The 18,982-nt window shown below is 43.8% G+C and overlaps 1 protein-coding gene across 1 annotated transcript; it reads right to left on the bottom strand.

The window, feature by feature from the left end:
* Positions 1-1,689: 1,689 nt before the first annotated feature.
* LOC102188839 (guanine nucleotide-binding protein-like 3-like protein) lies at positions 1,690-15,662 on the bottom strand. Its single transcript, XM_018043672.1, has 9 exons — positions 15,610-15,662; positions 13,641-13,792; positions 11,129-11,216; positions 10,462-10,636; positions 10,243-10,385; positions 9,463-9,599; positions 7,273-7,400; positions 3,568-3,787; positions 1,690-1,990 (listed from the first exon to the last, which is right to left on the bottom strand). The coding sequence occupies exons 1-9, from the start codon at positions 15,660-15,662 to the stop codon at positions 1,908-1,910; spliced, it is 1,179 nt and encodes a 392-aa protein (XP_017899161.1). The 3' UTR covers positions 1,690-1,907.
* Between the last annotated feature and the right edge of the window lie 3,320 nt (positions 15,663-18,982).

Below are 18,982 nucleotides of genomic sequence, written 5' to 3'. Positions count from 1 at the left end.
GAAGACCCAGTGCAGCCAAAAATTGTATTTTTTAAAGTTAGAAATTATTTAAAGAATTGTGATATGCTGTAGAAAATCTGGAATCCCAAATTCTTATCCTGACATGAGTACCTTAGTTCTTCTGTTTGACTTGGACCAAATTTTGTTCCCTTACTGTTCCTTCCTTATCAAGATACCTATTTCTAGTATTTTATCTCTCAGAAGCACTATAAAAGATTTATGAAGTTAAATTATGTATTGTCATACGGTTTTTAAATGGCCTTAGCTGTCCTGGTACCCAATTTTTTACTGTAGCACTATTATCTTCCAGGAGTTTGCTAAGGTAATGTGAAGTTGGCCCCCATTAAAGGATATTTGGAGCAGAATTTTAGCAAGACTCTATTTTTAAAGCCAAAAAAGAGAATGTATTAAAATTTTGATTAACAGAGGCTGGCACACCATAGGTACTTAATCAATGTTAAGAAGGCTGTACAATGCAGAGTAAAGGGCCTGGCATAGTTTTGATCACACCTAGGTCCCAATATACATGTATGTTATCTTGCCTACTTCCTGACAACTTTGAGCCTACATCTTACATTTGGAGAGGCTAACCTCTTACTGGCAGAATTGCACTGAATGTTAAAGGAGGTATCAGGGTATTGTGCTCAAGCAGTATGTAATTCTCTCCTTTGGCTGTGCCAGAATGCAGAAGTGGTCTGCACTTCCCTGCCAATCATCCTGCATCTAAGGGCTCATCAGTCCATTACATGGTTCTAGTCTTAGGATTTGAATAGGTAAATTAGGGGGTAACAGCAAGAGGCAAGGCTAAGCTGTCAATATGGTTCCAAAGATGAGGATGTGGAAGTTTGGGGTGAGGGGCAGACTGCAGTCTAAGACCCATTCCCTTCAAATGTGTCCAGTCTCTGGGAGACTGCTGGGAACTGAGGTCCTAAGCATGACTCAAACAAGCTCTGGTAAAGTAAGATTTGTGTTTCCGTTGCCATAATTTACCCAAATTCCTTACTGAGGAATGTTGACACTTCCTGGGACTTTGTCTGATAGGGCAGGCTCCTCCAGAAGAAGTAGCTAATAGTTTTAAGGGGTATAATGTTTAGAAAACACTGGGAAAGGAGTTGGTAGCTCTTGAGGATGCAGCCTATGAATAAATGACACCAAAACTCTTTTGAATCAAATGCTGGTACTGGGTGAGACATGGTGACACAAGGATGGGGCCCAGCCAGAGTACATCAATCAGTTCAAGGGATTCCCAACTCAGTCTGCCCAGAAATGCCCCATAACAAGCACCTACCAACAGGTGCCTTATTTTCCATGTGAACAGTGTTTACCACACCTCAAACCAGCCAGGCTTGTGTGTTGTCTTTTCCTCTATCCTATCCCTAGATCCTTCCAGAGTCTCAGAATGCTCATCACTGTTCCCTTTACTCCCATTGCCACAGCAAGGATCTGTGGACTTGGGTGAGAGGAAGATGTGTGGCCTACAGCCCATTGCAGGGATGTCTTACTGCTAAGCTCTGTTGTGGACTGGTAGAAAAATCATCACACTCACACACATCCACACCCCCTCACAAGGAATCCCCAGATACACAGCAGTCTAGCCTCTAGTTGCAGTCTCTAAGAGGGTTTTGTGAGGGGTCAGCCCTCCAATCAGTCCAGCCTATAAGGTGGGGGATAAATTGTTGGCATAAGGGATCTTCTGATTATTTTATTTCTCTTGTAAACAGAGTAGGGATTAAATAAAGGTATTGGGTTTGTCAGCTTTAGACACTTGGGACCTTTTTTTTTCCTGGAGAATGAAGGGAAGTGGGTGAGGGGTTCTTTTAATATGCAGGTGCTTCAGGGAGAAGCAAACCATTTCATCTGTTATTTCCATTGGAACTGGAGTTGGAGAGGGAGGTGAGATCAGAGGATCAGTCACCAGCACTGTCATCAGCATTGCCAGAGAGATCAAGAGCGGACATCATGGAATCAGACAGCTTGCTGGCAAGTTTGTCTGCAGATGGAGAAAAACAGGAAGTCATTTGGTGGAGGCCAACAGGAGGCTTGCAGGAGCTAGGCTACATTTATCTTTGTCTGCACCAAACTCCCAAACTGGCTCCCTAACCGCCCACCATCAACACTAAACAGAACAACTGGTGGGCTACTGGCAGACCACTACTGAATCTCAGAGAAAGACCCATTTGTCTACCTGTGAAATGATCACCCCAAAATAGCTTGTATCTCAGTCACACTACTGAGCTTCAAGTGTATTTATCTCTTCCTAGTATCAAAACAGCTCTTTTCTTTTACTATGTTGAACTTAGCACTCTGCCATCAGCAGTGCTTTTTAAGACCCCCAAAGTTCTTACAGCAAACCGGCAGGATGGCAGTAGGGTCTTTGAACCTGAATGCTCACCTCCAGCTTTCAGCCACACCCTATTATTCCTTGGGATTTTCCTCAGACATAACCTCCTTCAGGAAGCCTTCTCTGATCACCTCTAACCCACCACAACCTTCAGGCTGGGTTAAGTTCCCTCGTTTTGTTTTCTATGTCTTCATAGTGATCACTTTGTGTTCCCGATGTCTGTTTTCTTATCTCCTCCTCACTCCAATAAGACCAGCAGTTAAAGAGCAATTAATCTCTGTATTCCCAGGACTCAGTGTACAATCAGGCCAAGAGAAAATGGCTATGAACATAGTCTAGTTCAAAGAACGGGGCTTATAGGATCAATTCATCCTAGGTTCACGTTTTGGCCCAAATACCTGGAGTATCCGGGACCCAGTTTCTTCACTTACCGAATGAGAATAAGACTTTTGCAATGAGTTAGTGAAAATTAGTATAGCATGAAGACTTAAGTGGACCAGCCACACAATGGACCACCATTAAAGTAAAGGGACTTCTTTTGTGAATTGATGGGGAAATATCTGTAATATATGTTGAGTGGAAAAATGATGTGGCAAATTGTATGTTCAGGAGACTAACATTTGCCTAAAAAAGAACAAGGAATATATAGATATTTGCCTGTATACCTACCCCAGGAATGAGATACAAGAAATTAACTGGTTGCCTCTGGGGGGAAGCCTGGAACTAGGGGACTGGAGGAGACTTTAATGTATATCCTTTTGTATGCTTTGGATTTTGAGTGTTTTATCTATAGATAAAGTAAACATATGTATGTAGCTTGAAAGCTTCTTAACACATAGAAAGCAAAGATAAATAAATGGTGGTATTTGATACATAAGACTAGGCCAGTGGTTCTCCAAGTGTGGCCCCCAGAGGAGCAACATCAGCACTGACTAGGAACCAGTTAGAAACACAAATTCTCAGACCCCGCTAACGGCCAACCTACTCAACTAGAAACTCTGGGGGTGGGTCCCAGAATCCTGTGTTTTAATAAACCTCCCAAGAAATTCTAAAATAAGCTACTTAAGTTTGAGGACCACTCTGCTAGCAGGTGATACTCCTAACCCATCCCTGCCCCCTAATCCTGGAAGAGGGTTGGTCACATGGAGATGCTCATTTAGGGGCCCTTAATTAAGGCCTCAGGTGGTTCCTTTTTGGAGCACAGGAGGGTGGTCAGGTCCTCCCACCTGCACGCTTTTGGATCTTCTTCTTCTTCTTCATGGCAGATGCCAGAGCCTGGCCCTGCTGCAGGGGGTCTGTCTCCATGATCCTCTGAAGCATTGGGCGGCGGTCCACTGGGCAAACATCCACCATGCTATTGCTCCTAGGGTGAAGGTCCACATTGCGCTTAGCCCATCCCATCTGATGACGGTTTGGATTGGTGCAATACCCAGTAAGATCTCCAATCTGGGGAAAGTGAGGACAACAGTGAGGTCTGGGCCCCCAAAATAACTCCAAAGACTTCTGCAAAGGAGGCAGGGACAGGCTTGCATTAAGAACAGGAGTCTGGAGTTACACAGAACTAAGCTTCAAGTCTGGCTCTACCACAGATTGGCAGGTGCTTAGTTATTCTTTCAGCCACAATTTGATCATCTGTCAAATAAGGGTGGGCAGTGGGTAGCTTGCCTGGTTTTTACAAGAATAAAATGAAAAAGTAGAACTACTTGTCAATGACAATTGACATTACAATGATTCTTTGTTCAAATGACCTTTTAAGGTCTTACTCAATTTAACAAATATGTTCCAACATCTATCTTGTGCCCAGTTCTGTATGGGGAAATGCTGGAGAAATGATTCACATGTACACCCATTTTTGGGAAGCAACCAGGCTAAAGAGGAAAAAACCCAACCACACCAGAGGCTGAGGGCATGGTGGTGGTCAACATACTGCTGATGGAAGGGTCATTCCTGACTGAACACTGGAAAGCACAGCGCATACCTGGGCACCTGAAAGGGTATCTACTGGGCTGGAGTAGAAGGTACACAGGGTCAGTAAAACATAATATTGACAGAAAGCTCACTATGTGCCAGGTACATTTCCAAGCATATACATGTATGTGTGCCATATACATACATATGAATATGTATACATGTACTCACATACATGTACATATTAACTCATTTAATGCTGGCAACAATGTCTTTGACAAACAAGGTAATTAAGGTCACACAGCTAGTAAGCAATGGAATAAATCAGAACCCAAGCAATCAGAATTCTATATGTATGACTACCTACTACACTACAGCAGGGGAAAAGCTATGCTATTAACCCAACAACTCTGGGGTTGCAGGGGGTGGGCACCATTTACAACACAGCACACCTAATGGTATCTCCCAGAGTTGGACAATGGAGTGGCCCTACTCATGGCCCTGAACCTGAGCCTGGAACTTATAATACAGAGTAGGGAACTATTGCTGGTCCATGAGGAAAAATGGTATGTTCTGGGTGCCTGTGGGCTCAGTAAGAAATACTGGGGGATGGTCTTAAACTCACAACTTTAAACTGATTTTCCTATAAGCACTAGGGAAAGTTTTGAAACTATGTGAAAATGGGAATGGGCATAATTCCTACCACTACCCTAAGGCAGGTCTTATCTCTTACAGAGCACAGGCAAGAGTTTCCTTCATAGACTCCCTACCTCTATTTCGGCTCCTTTCTTTCCAACTTGATTCTTACTACAGTCACTGGAGTGATAGTTCTATTATATAAACTTGACCATGTCACTTCCCTGCCTAGGGAACCCTTCCAGATATTATGTAGCCATCAAAAATGAAGGGCAGTTAAGTAATTTTATGGAACAATCTACACTGTGAATTTGTAAGTGAAATAAGGAATGTGTAGAACAATACAAACAGCATATGACTATTTGGATTAAAATAGATTCGCTATCTGCTTTTATGCATATGTGCGTGAAGATGCAATAGCTCTGAAAGGACATTCAAGTCTAATAGTGATTGCCTCCAAGGAGAGGGCAGGGTGGCTGGAATAGAGAAGCAGGAAAGATTTACTTTCACTGTATACCCTTTACCTTTTTTTGGCAGTGGGGGGATGGGGGGCACCCTGCACGGCTTGTGGGATCTTAGTTCCCCAGGGATTGAATCCAGACCTTGGCAGTGAAAGCATAGAGTCCTAACCACTGGACTGCCAGGGAATTTCCTACCTTTTCAGTTTTTTTACCATGTACCTAGTCAAAATATCTTAAATAAACAAAATGGGAAAAAATTTAAACCCTTTGCCTTTCCTCCTCCCACACAAAACAGCCAACTTTCAGTGTTTACCTATTACCCATGGTTTAAAGTCAAACTCGAGGCCTTCAGGGATCTGACACCAGATTCACCCTTCCCTGCCTCTAACCTGACTCCAGCCACCTCAGACCACTAGTGATTTCTGCAAAATACCATGCTCTCACCCTTTCAGTTCTTGGCACATGCACAGGCTGAGCCCCTGCCCCAGGGCTGCTGCCCCTCCTGCCCAGAAAATTCCTCAAATTTCAAGATGTGGCAGAAGTATCAGAGCCCCAAGGGAAGACTTCCCTGGCTCACAGCAGTATAGGTTACAGCCCTCAGATTCAAGCTTTCCCACCCTCTGCCCTGAATCCCTGTGTGTCTCTCATCAGTGTAGATATCTATGGCTTAAACCACTAAACTGTGACCTCTCGAAGGGCAGAGACAGGGGGGACTGGCAGATGAAGAGGCTGAAAAAGCCTCCCGAGATCACAGTACAGCACAGCATATCAACTTGATCCAGTAGGTGCTGGGGAGCCATGAAAGGGCAAGTGACCTTTGGGACCTGCCATATAGATGGAGAAACAGTGGAAACAGTGTCAGACTTTATATTTGGGGCTCCAAAGTCACTGCATATGGTGATTGCAGCCATGATATTAAAAGACGTTTACTCCTTGGAAGAAAAGTTATGACCAACCTAGATAGCATATTCAAAAGCAGAGACATTACTTTGCCAACAAAGGTCTGTCTAGTCAAGGCTATGGTTTTTCCTGTGGTCATGTATGGATGTGAGAGTTGGACTGTGAAGAAAGCTGAGCACCAAAGAATTGATGCTTTTGAACTGTGGTGTTGGAGAAGACTCGAGAGTCCCTTGGACTGCAAGGAGATCCAACCAGTCCATTCTGAAGGAGATCAGCCCTGGGATTTCTTTGGAGGGAATAATGCTAAAGCTGAAACTCCAGTACTTTGGCCACCTCATGCGAAGAGTTGACTCATTGGAAAAGACTCTGATGCTGGGAGGGATTGAGGACAGGAGGAGAAGGGGACAACAGAGGATGAGATGGCTGGACGGCATCACTGACTCGATGGACATGAGTCTGAGTGAATTCCGCGAGTTGGTGATGGACAAGGAGGCCTGGGGTGCTGCGATTCATGGGGTCGCAAAGAGTTGGACACAACTGAGCGACTGAACTGAACTGAACTGATATGAGACATATGTCCAGGTCAAAGACAACTGGAAGATTAGGCTAGGGTTACAGGAATGGTAGGCCAGAAAGACACCAAGAGCATCTATTAAGATTTAGGAGAGAAAACACACTTGGTGACTATGTATAGGATCCAAGATACCAGTTAGTGGGAAGGACAAGTCAGGGATGTCCAGGTTTGTAACTTGAACAGCTGGGTGGATAGACGGGGATCCTGTTCTCTAGGGTTAAAACTGGGCTGGGAAAGCTGCCTGAGAGCATATCTCCTCCTTGGATCTGCCATTGGTTTGCAAAGGATATATCCTGCCTACAGCCAGGGTGCCCACAGGGAGTGAATGAATGACCTGTACCTCCCTCCCCACTATTATAGGTGGACCTCATGGGAGCCAGGTGGAAGGGATTGACCATTTCCCAGAGCCCTTGGGTAGAGGAGAGGGTTACCATGAAGAAAGAGACAGGTACCTTATACACGGTGGTTTTATTTTCCATGGCATCTGCTATTTTCACCATCGGAGAATGGAGCCACTTGATATCCATTTCGAGCGGGTCCATGTCACCCAACAGCTCATCCGATTCTCCAGTGGCCAAGCCTTTAACACAATCAATACCACTGTCAGGGCCTTGGCTCCTTTCTGCTACCAGCCCCCTGGTCAGGCCTCAGTGGAAAGGATATGTGGACACTGCCCAGGGGAGTAAAGAAGGAAGGCTCTTTTATTCCTGCTGGGAGGCCATACAACAAAGGATTAAAGGTGCGGGTTTTCCACTCGCCTGCCAGTCTTGAAACCTCAGCTTCCTCATCTGAAAAGCAGAATGCCACAAGCCCTGTAACACAGGGCTGCTGTGAATCACAGCAATGGGTGCCTGAAATGCACTGGCCTGAGACACTGCTCTATAAATGGCAGCTATTGGGATTCCCTCCCCAGGACCAGGCCTCTCTCCCTATTTCGCTGGTGCCTTGTCTGGAGCTGGCCTCTACTGCAGACCACAAAAGTGCACACTGCCCTGGGCCCATACTACCCTCGCCACCTCTTCTAAACTTTGCCCCATCTCCTTCCCTGGGCCTCTAATTGCTAATCACTCTTTAAGATTCAACACTAGGGCAACTAGGAAACTCTTGATTATTAACCACTCCTTCTTCTCAACTTCCGGGACCTCAATCATTTGCTAAAGTGCATTCTCACTGCCAGAGTCCAACTTGCCCTCACATACAGCCCTAAAAATGTGAGCTCTAATTCCTCCCAAATGCCCACTTGACAGAAAAGTAAAGTTCAGAAAGAGGGCTGACTTGCCCCAAGCTTCAAGGGGAATATATTCTGAAGCAGGCAAGCCTCTTGTCCTCATTTGTAATCCAAGCCAGGCCAGCCAAGACTTTCTCCACTACCCCAGAGTGTCCATAGACAGGCCCAGAGAGCACCGGGCACCTTTCTTGGGTGGGGTAGAAAAGGAAGGAGCTGCAGATGGTAGAATAGCTGAAGAGAATAAACTTCCCACAGGAGTTTCTGAAAGTCATACCTTTGTACTCCAACAAATAACCATCTTAATAACAGCTAATATTTACCAAGCATGTGCTATATGCCAGGCACTAGGTTTTACATATTAAATAAGTCTCCACAACTATCTTATCAGGTACGTGCTATCATCCCATTGTACAGATGATGTCATCCGTCATGGAGAGGTTAAGAAATTTGTGCAGCACTACACAGCTAACAAAACTCAGATTTTAATCCAGGCAGTTCATTCTTCTAACCACTCAGATACACTAAGCTAGAAGAGTCTTCAACAATAGGACAAGAGAGCTAGTTTGAATGCCACATCTGCCTGTCACTGACCATGTACCATTTAGCAAATATCACCTTTCTGTGTCTCAGATGCCTCACCCACCAATGGGGACAAGGGTAAAAATGCAGAAATGGACATGCAATATCCATGTCAATGGCTGTGACAAAACCTGGGGCAATGAGAAGGGTTTTCTTTTTTGTTTCCTTTCTTAATTTGAGGATAATTGCTTTACAATGTTGTGATGGTTTCTGCCATACATCAACGTGAATCAGTCATAGGTATATATATATGCCCCTCCCTCTTGAATCTCCCTCCCACTTCCCATCCCATCCCACCCCTCTAGATTGTCCCAGAGCACCAGATTCAGCTCCCTGTGTCATACAGCAAATTCCCACTGGCTATCTATTTTACATATGGTAATGTATATGTTTCAATGTTACTCTCTCTATTCATCCCACCCTCTCCTTCCCTCCATTATGTCCACCAGTCTGTTCTCTATGTCTGTGGAGAGAAAGGGTTTTTGAGAGAAGTATCTCAGTCCACTCCAGGCCTCAAGATATGGGGAAAGGAAACTCACGCTTCCTAAACACCTTATCATGTTCCAGGTACGTTGTTGATTTTTTTGTATCTACTAAGAGCCCACAGCCAGCCACCCCTCCACTCCACTCCACCACCACCCTATCTTCCTGTGACCCAAATTACAATTCTTCACTTTGTGGGAAAATACATTAAAGATGTTTAAAATAGTTCTCCCCAAACCAGACTAGGGCCAGAGCATAGGGAGGTCAACTATGGGACCTGTTGTCAGGTGTGTGTGGCTCCACTAGGACAGGACCAGTTGCTGGGCAGGCCAACCCACTCAACCCTACTTACATTCCATGGTGTCTTCATTGGCTTGCTCGGTATCCTCAATGTCAAAGACCTCAGTCATCTCCTTAACGATCTCAGCACTGAGATGGGTAGGCAGAGTGTGGGTGGAGGGTGGAAGTGTATAGAAGCTGATCTTCCCGCTGCATTGGGAGTTGGGAAGAAACTGACGTTATTAAGGCAACAAATGACAAATGAGGACTTTGCTGGTGATCCAGTGGTTAAGAATCCACCTGCTAATTCAGCAGACATGGGTTCGATCCCTGGTCCAGGAAGATTCCACACGCCACAGGGCAACTAAGCTCATCACCACACCTGCTGAGCCCCACACACTGCAACTACTGAAGCCCATATACTCTAGAGCCTGTGCTCCACAATAAAATACTGAAGTGAGAAGCCCACACAGTGCAACTAGAGAGTAGCCCCCACTCACCACAACTACAGAAAGCCCACACATAGCAACAAAGACCCAGCATGGCCAAATATAAATAAATGAATAAATAAAAATTTTAATTGTTTGTTAAAAAAAGCTAATGACCAGTCAAAGAAAGGATGAGTTTTCAAGTCAGAAACACTGAGGGTCAACTAGAAAGTCCAGACAGTAACTTCTGAACAAGAGGCTGAATTGCTGGATAATCACTGGGCATGAGTTGCTGAGCAGGATATGACCTGATGCCTTGGCCTTCCCTACGCAGGAAGTCAGGCTGCCCCACTGCTGCAGTGAAAACAGATGAACCCCCTTGTGGAGCCTGACTCCCAGAAGGCCTCACCCTTACCCCTACTCACCTCACCCAGTCAGCGAGGACAGCTTTGGCTGCCTGCTCCTGACTGTATACACCCCCCTTCTTCTTCTTCCCCAAGCGGTGGGCCACTGCAGTCAGAAAGTGCTCAGTGGTCTGAAACCCAGAGACACCATAATAGCTGGAAATCTGGTAAAGAGAGGAAGAAATCATGAGTAAGAAAGAAGGGCCCTTACAGCAAGGCAGGTAGCAGAGCCCTGCATACCTCCTCCAGGTTGCAGCGTTGCAGGATGGTCTCCACCGGGGTCACAGGGTCCGCCAGCTTCTGCACGTGAATGCAATTGCGCAGGATCGTGCCCACCTCTGAGTTGGGTCCTGGGACGATGCCCGGAGCATCCAGCAGCCTGATGAACTTGTCCAGGTAGACCTCCTGCATGAACCTGGGTCAGGAGAGGGGAGATAAGAGAGGACGTAGGACAGTGATGACCCCAGATGTATCTTGCATCCTCTAAGCCAAGCACCCAGTGGAGAATGTGACAAATGGCACACAGATGAAGGTGGAGAGATGTGGGGTCTGATTCTAGTCTGATTCACTTCCACCAGGGACTAAGCTGCAGGACCACAGGCAAGCCTCTGACTCTCTGAGCCTGTTGCTTCATCAAGGAAGCAGAGCTGCTTACTCAGAGCCCAATCTTGCATGAATTGTCAGGAGGCTTCAAGGAGCTGTGGGTGGTGGTGGGGGGGTGGACACCCAGCTGGGTGCCTGGCCTAAACCCAGGATGTGCCAGGTAAATGAGGGCTATTAATGAAACTCCCATGCTTACAGCAGAATCAGAAGCTGGTCCAACATAAGGGACAGGGATTGAAGGCATGGGAGTTGGGAAATGGTAGGGTGAAGGACCTGTGAAGTAGGAGAGCAAGCAGGTACTTACTTGGTGACCCCAGGAACGGCTCCCACACTACACGCACGGCTGCGCTTCAGACTATTGATCAGGCTGCTCTTCCCAACATTGGGAAGGCCTACAAAGGAGCAGCAGATAGCTCAGGGCAGGAAGGGTCCTCAAAACTATTTGAGACAGCCTGTGTGTGGGAGGCCCAGGCAGGGGCAGTGTGACCAGGCCATGGGAAGCCAAAAACAGAGCCTGGCCTCCTGCCTTCCTGTCCAAGGCCCTGACCAAGCCCCTCCATGGCCTTTCTATCCCTTTCCTCTACATGTGAGCACTCTGGCTAGATGTGTTCCTCTCACTAGATATGACACTCACCTCCCACTTACAACCAGCTTGGGAAAGGTACTGGATGCAAGGCCTCTGTGACACAATCCAATGGATGGTGGGCACTGGGAAGTGTCATAAAACAGAACCACCCATCGTGGTGTATAATTCACCTGGCAGGGGTAGGGAGTGGGAGGTGGGGCTCCTCTCTGGAGATGTCAGTCTTTGAGCTTTCTGTCTGTGGTATGTTTTTCTGTTTGGGCATCTGTAAGCACCTCTCGGTCTATGGATGTCCTTGTCTATTTCTCACTCATTGGGTCTCTCATTCCTACCATTCCCCTTCTCTGTGTGCTAGAACTTACATGTGTACTATTTATTCCGATAGATGTGCTTGTGTGTATATCCCTTGTGTGTAGAAGTCTCTGTGTATCTTCTCTTGGCTGTTCTCATTCTAAATACCATTGCTTTTCCCATTTCTGTCTTTCTCTCTGTGTATCTAAGCAACTCTTTCTCTGCCAGTTTGTCTCACTTTCTCTCTTTATGGCCATTGTCCTTTCTCTCAAATTCTCCCCACCCCAGCAATTTTGCCTCTTTGTTAATTCCCTCTATGCCAACTCCTCTCAGCTCTTTCTGTACCTGGTCCTTCTCTCAGTGGGCTTGTCTCTCTACATGAATCACTGTGTTTCTTTTTCTGTGTCTCCCTAGTCCTCTCTCTGCCTCTATTTCTCTATATATACATATACATCTGTCTTGTCATAGATGTGTGTCTGTGTCTCTAACATGATTGTGTCTGAGGGTCAAATGCATCTGGTACACGTGTCTCTCTATGGCTCTGTTTGCTTGGAGAGGAGTTGGCTAAGTGTGTGGGAAGGGCTTGGTCTCCATTATCTTGGCTCTGGATCTGTATGTGTCTTCATATGTGTGGATCTGTACATGTGTCTGTGGATCCACATGTGTGTATAGGTCTGGGTGTATATTCTTCAGTGTCTGTCTGCATCTTTGTTCCTGCTTCTTTCTATGTGCATCTTCCTCTGAATCTCTTTATCCCTGAGTTTGACTCATTCATTCTTTCCTTGGGTATACATGTCTCCCTCCCTACTCACATGAGAGGGTCTCAGGCCCTCTCATATCTCTCTCTGTAGGCCTCTACACACATTTTTGTGATCATATCTCCCTCTGTCTACATGCCTCTGTCATTCAACTCTGTCTTCCTTCTCTACTCCCCACCAATCCCACATTTGGTTTTCCAGATATATTTCTGTATCTATTCAGGTATTTTACCTTTTTCTGTTTCCAGCTGTTTCTCCAATGTTTTTTTTCTCTTGGCTTCACTTCTTTTCCCTGCTGGTCTATCTCTGCCTCTCTCAACTTCCTGGTTCCTTTCCCCAGCTTTCTTTCAGTGCCCTGGGCTCCAGGTTTGAGCCTCAGCTCTGTTTTGTCTCACACAGGGGTGAACCCTGCAAGTCCCTTTCCTTTCTCTGAGCCCTAGTGTTCTTATCTATGAAAGGGAGATGTTCACCCCTCTCTCCCACAGCTCTGGTGGGATGCATACATATGTGCTCAGTCACGTCTGACTCTTTGCAACCCCATGGAATGTAGCCCACCAGGCTCCTCTGTCCATGGGATCTCCCAGGCAAGAATACTGGATGAGGCAACCATTCCCTTCCCCAGAGTGGTAGGATGACATGGGTCAACTCTAAGCCTAGCCCCACACATGTAGTCCATGGTTTTAATACTCCAACTACAGTGGTGATTCTGAGTCTGCCTCCCCATGTCCACCAATCCAAATTACAAATCACAAGAGCCTTCCTGGGACTTCCTTGGTGGCACAGCGGGTAAGAATCTGCCTGCCAATGCAGGGGACAGGGGTTCAATCCCTGATCCAGGAAGATTCCACATGCCTCAGGGCAACTCAGCCCATGGGAGCTGCAACTACTGAAGCCTGCGCACCCTAGAGCCCATACTCCACAATAAGAGAACCCACCATGAGAAACCCAAGCACTGCAACTAGTGAGTAGCCCCCATTTGAAGCAACGAGAGAAAGCCCATGCAGCAACAAAAAGCCAGTGCTGCCAAAATAAATAAATACCTTAAAAAAAAAAAAAGGACCCTTCCTGAATAGCTCCTCTCCTCCCTAGCAAAAAGTAACATGAAGTTCCCAGAATCCTTTCCCCCAATGACACCCCTACACAAGGAAGAAGCCTGGGCCCCATAACCTCCCCTGAGGCCTTACCCACAACGCCCACACGGATATGGGTGCGCACTTCACCAAGGCGGCAATAGTTCCCCAGAACCCTCATGAGGTTTTCAGCTCCAAAGCAGGCTTTGCTTTTCAGCAGTGACTCAGAGGCTTGATCCACTGGCACACTGCAGCGATTCTGGAAAATGAGGGGTATTACAGAAGAGCATCAGATGAGAGATGTGGTCTGAGCAAGATTTCCAAATTTCAGGGCTGACTCCGTTATCACCGAGATCCCCAGCATGAAGGCGAAGGGCTTCTTACACAGGCCCTGAACGAACACGTGCCATTTCCCTGCTTCCACAAGGCCTATTTTTTCCAGTTTTTCCATCTCCAGTCCTCTGTCTCAGTCTCTGCCTAGACACACATCGCTTGCCTCCCTCAACAGGAGCAAGACAGCCTCCTCACCTCTAAGCAGGGCCAGGTTTGAGTTCCAACTCTGCTTCTCACAGGTATGTGGCCAGCAAATTCTGATTCCATTCTCTGGGCTTCAGTGAACCCTGTCTACACAATGAGAAACATTTGCCTCCCTGTCCAGAGAAAGAAGAGATACTGTCCGGCCCACATAGAGCCTACCTTCCCTTGATTCCTCATACAAGACAGGCCATTTCAGCTCCATCTCTTTATTCTATTGCCACCTCCTCTGCCCAGAATGCCTTTCATCTCTTCCTCTGTTTCTTTACTTACCTTACCATAGTACTGCAAAATAGAAATTGACTTAAATATCCATTAATAAGAAATAGGTTAAGGAGCTATATTCCTTAAAGTGGAATACAGATCAAGAAAAAAACCTGTTATAAAGGGATGCTTATCACATTTTGAATTTAAAGGGCAAAAAATTATACAGGAACTACCATGTTTCTCCCAGATGAACAGAGATTTACATGTTTAATGATATCAAATATTGGCAAGGGTGGAGGGAAACAGGCCTCTCACACATTTCATCTGTCCAGTAGTGAAGATAAATTGGTATAGCCACTTGAGTGGGGGTAGAGGAAGGAGTGGGGCTGGGGAGCAATTTTTCAGTATCTAGGAAAATTAAAATGACAAATAACTATGACCCAGCCACTCTACCTCTCAGTACCCAACACTACACAAACACTTGCTGACTAGCCAAGAAGACGTGCAAGGGTATGCATTATAGTATGCTTATAATGATTAAAAAAATTGAAAACTTTATTTAGTGTAAAAAAGGTAGAACTCTAACGAAGATCTTCAAGGGAAAAAAGTACACTGCAGGATGACATATATATGAAACACCAGAACTAATTTCTCTATATACAAATCCACATATAATATATAAAGCACAGAAAACATCTGGAAGGAATACACATCAAACTAACAATGGTGGTTAATCTGGTATATGGATAAAGGAGATGGGATTAGGGTAACAGTGAAAGGATATTCAAGTCTCATTTATACAGTTGACCCTTTGAATGGGTAATAGTGAAAGGATATTCAAGTCTCAATCTATAACAGTTGACCCTTGAACAACATAGGTTTGAATGGTGCAGGTCCACTACATGCAATTTTTTCCACTAATAAATACTCAGTACTACATGATTTGCAGTTGGGTGAATCTGTAAATGCAAGAACTGCAGATACTGAGGTCCAGCTAGAAGTTACACTGGATTTTCCACTGTGCAGAAGGTGGATGTCCCTAACCCTTGTTTTTAGTTCAAGGGTCAACTGTAATTGTTTTTTCTTTTTCTACTTTTTATTTTTAAATAAGTAAGTTTTACACTTCATACAAAACTGAAAAAAATGTCCCCTAGGACCCATTTTCTCTCCCTTAGAAGCAACAAATGTTTCTGTACACTTTAATTAGTCTGACATTGAAAACATATTTCTATGTTAATAATAAGATTAGAAAAAACATATTTCTATGTTAATAATAGAATTAGAAAAGACTGTAGCCCCAGGCTACTGTATAAGAGGCTAGATGTTTCTGGCCCCAGCTTACCAGTTTTTGACCTGATGCTGGTACTGGCCTTGAAAGCCACAGTTGGAGCTCATTCCGAAGGTATTCCAGCCACTTCTCCACAACCCCTTAGGACGGTCTAGGAAAAATAGGAAAAATTGGATTAGGGAAACCTGTTAAGAACATCACCTCTCAAAATGGGCTCACGTTCCAAAAGATGCAGCCCACCCCATAAACCCAGGGCTATTGGCGCCCCATTTCTGCAACAGAATATTCCCTAAGGCCTGCCAGTTTCCTGTTTCCAGTCCCAAAGGTTAGTCAGAAAAAGGACAAGTCTAGTTCTAAGGACAAAGCTGGCCCCTCTCTATGAACCTGTTTTTTTCCTTCAAAGGACAATGGGTTAACCAGCTATAATTCCTTTAGAAAAATGCTTCCTTCTCAGAAACTGTGGGGCCTCGACGAGCGCCTGCCAAAGAACTTTTTTCCATTCCTCGCTGGATTTATTCTTGTTGGGCCAAGCAATTTCAAATAAACCTTTGAAAAGAAATGGCCTTTACCATTTTAAGAAGTACTGGTACATGTAATGTACCAAGGCACTTTTTATCATTAATTCTCAACAATGGAAAAAAAAATTTCCTAAAAAATGGGAAAAAAAAAAAGAATTGGGACCATCAAGCCATTTTTAACACTAGAAAAAATGGAAAAAAAAGCCCTTTCTCCGGTGGGGGAAAAATGACTTGTCCCAAGAATTTTCCCAGAGGAAAAAATAGAAAACATCAAAAACTGGAAAATTTTGAACCAGAAACCAGAAAAAGTTTTGGCTTCCTTTGAAAAAGTGCATCCATGGGTTTGCTTTCTTAAAAAATGGCCCCATTCTTTTGGGATCGCGCAATGAGGGGGGAGAAGGAAAAAGGAAACTTCTCTAAGCCAAACGGCCCGGCAACAAAATAAAAGCTCCCTAAATTGCAAACAGGGAAAAAGAATTTTTTAAAAGGCAAGACAAGGCTTTAAATAAGCTTCCATTCCCTTCAAAGCTTCTTGTTAATACTGTGTTGGTTTGTTTTGTGTTTTTGTGAAAATGTTTTTTTCCCAAACAAGTTGGGAAACTTTTTTTACCTCTCAAAATCCCTAGCTTTTTTAAAAAACTCAAACAAGAAATCTACCTTTTGCAAAAAAACAAAATAAAATTTATGAAAAAATTAAACCACTTTGAAAAGGTTGTTTGTTGTCTCAAAGGCCCTGGTTTTTTCCAAAGCTAAGTTTCCTTTTTTAAAAAGAAAAAGGCCTTTGGGCCCCTGGCCCCCTGGCCCCCCTTACCCCCAATCCTGTTTTTTCCAAGCAAACGCGTAAACCAAATCTTTTGTTCCAAAGACCAGGACCAGCCTTTTTCTTTTGGTTTTCGCCCCTTCTGGGCCTTGTTTTTTTTAGGAAAAGCAAAGTTTTTTTTTCTTTCCCCAAAAATTTTGGAAAGGCAGCGGGCAAACCCCAAATGGGGTGTTCCGCCTGGGAAAAAATTCCAGGACTTTCCCAGAAAAATTCGCATCAAGGAAAAGTAGATTCCCCAGAAAAAAGCCAACCTGGCCCAGGGGCCAAAAAAAGGGGAAAAGAGGGGGGTAAGAAAGCAAAGGAAAGAAAAAAACTGGGGCAAAAAGGAAAAAAATTCCCCCAAAAAGGCGCTGAAAGGAAAGAGAAAGGGTTTTCCCTTTCCTTTCCTTAGGAAAAAAAAAAAACAGAAAATAGAAAGAAAAGAAAAAATAGCAAGAAGAAAAACTTGGGATTTGGGGGGTAAAAACCCCTCCCCTAAGGGCCCCTTTAAAAAAGAAAAAAAAATTTGGGGCCCCCCCCATAAAAACCTTTATGGGAAACTCCTTTTTTTGTTAAATTAAGGCCCTTTTTTTTCTTTGGTAAGCCTTGCATCATCCAAGGTTTTTTTTTGAGGAAAAACATATTTTTAAATTTTCTTTTGCCAAAAAAAACTTTTCGCTCCTAAAAAGGAAAAAAAAAAAAGGAAAGGAACTGGGTCCAGGGGGGGGGGAAAGGAAAAGAAAGTGAAGAAAAAAAAAAGGCCAATTCTTTTTTGGGCAACCCAATGGGAGGGCCCCTTTTGGGGGGAAGAAAAGTCCCAAATGTGAAAAGGTTCCCCCCAAGCCCCAAACCCAATGGAGCCAACAAAAAAAATTCAAGAAAGAGGAAAGGAAAACAGAAACCTCACACCGGTCCATTGTTTGTTTTGGTGCCTATTTTTTTTGGTAAAAGGTTTTTTGTTGTTTTTGGGGGGGGAGTTTAGCCAAAGCTTAAGAAAAAAAAGGGACCAGGGTAATGCAAAAGACTGAGTTGTAAAAAAAAAATAAAGGGAAGGGAAAAAATTTTTAAAGGAAGGGAGGTGTAAAAGTGAGGGAAAAAACAATTCCTAATGGGGGAAAAAAAAAAAAAAAAAAAAAAAAAAAAAAACCAAAATGTTTTGGGGGAAAAAATTTTTTTTGGAAAGGAAAGTAAAAAAAATGTTTTTGTTTAAAAAAAAAAACGCCTTTTTTTTTTTAATATAACTTAAGAAAAAAAGAAAAAAAAAAAAAAACTTTTTTTGAAAAAACTTGGAAAAAAGCCGTTAATTAATTCCTGGTTTGAAAAGAAATTGAAAAAAAAGAAAAAAAAAAAAAAAAAAAAAAAAATTTTTTTTTTTTTATAAAAATTTGCCCCCAGAAAAAAAAAAAATTTTAAAAACAAAAGGGTAAAGAGGGTTTTCCCCTTAGGAAAAGAAGTTTTTTTCAACTTCCCTTTCTTTTTCTTTTTTAAAATTTACCCAACTTTTCCAAACAAAAAACTTTTTTTTTTTTTTTTCAATCCTTTTTTTTCCTTCTCCCCCGTTGGCCCAGTCCCTTCGCCCAACCTCCCAATTTTCCCCCAAAAGTTTTTCTGGTTTTTTTGGGTTTTTTCCAGCCTTTTTGGGAAAGAAAAAAAAAAGGGAAAAAAAACCTTTTAATCAAAGGGGCTTTTTCCTCCCAAAAAAAAAAAATCCAACAGATTTTTACAGCCTTTTTTTTCCTTTTCACCTTCCCTTCTTCCAACGCCCTTTCCCTTTTCCATTGTTTTTTCCCCTACCATTTTTTTTTTTTTTTTCCCGCATTTTCCTTCCATTTTCTGGGAAAAAAACTGGTTTTTTTTTTTTCGCCTTAAAAATCCCCTCCCAAAAAAATTCTCAACAAACCCTTTCCTCTTTTTTCCCTTCTTTTTCACAGGAAAGCAATTTGGGGCAAAAAAAAAAAGATTGCTTTTTTTTTTTGGAAGCAAGGCCCCAACAAACCAGTTTTTCCGCTAAAACTTGAAAGGGGGGGCAAAAAAAACTTGCTTCTTCCTCAACCCTTTTTTTGCGCTCCAACTCCTCTTGGGCCGTCGGCAGGGAAAAAAACAAAAAATC

Source organism: Capra hircus, assembly GCF_001704415.2.
Source record: "Capra hircus breed San Clemente chromosome X unlocalized genomic scaffold, ASM170441v1, whole genome shotgun sequence".
Lineage (NCBI taxonomy): Eukaryota > Metazoa > Chordata > Mammalia > Artiodactyla > Bovidae > Capra > Capra hircus.
Note: the sequence above shows the minus strand (reverse complement) of the source record. Positions and strands in the feature narration are given on the sequence as shown.

Bases quoted from the DNA above. Each gene is read 5' to 3' on its own strand.
- LOC102188839 (XM_018043672.1), bottom strand. From the start codon at position 15,662: ATGAGCTCCAACTGTGGCTTTCAAGGCCAGTACCAGCATCAGGTCAAA. The intron at 13,793-15,609 runs GTAAGCTGGGGC...AATACCCCTCAT, and splicing joins CAGCATCAGGTCAAAAACTG to TTTCCAGAATCGCTGCAGTG. The intron at 11,217-13,640 runs GTAAGGCCTCAG...GCTCCTTTGTAG, and splicing joins TATCCGTGTGGGCGTTGTGG to GCCTTCCCAATGTTGGGAAG.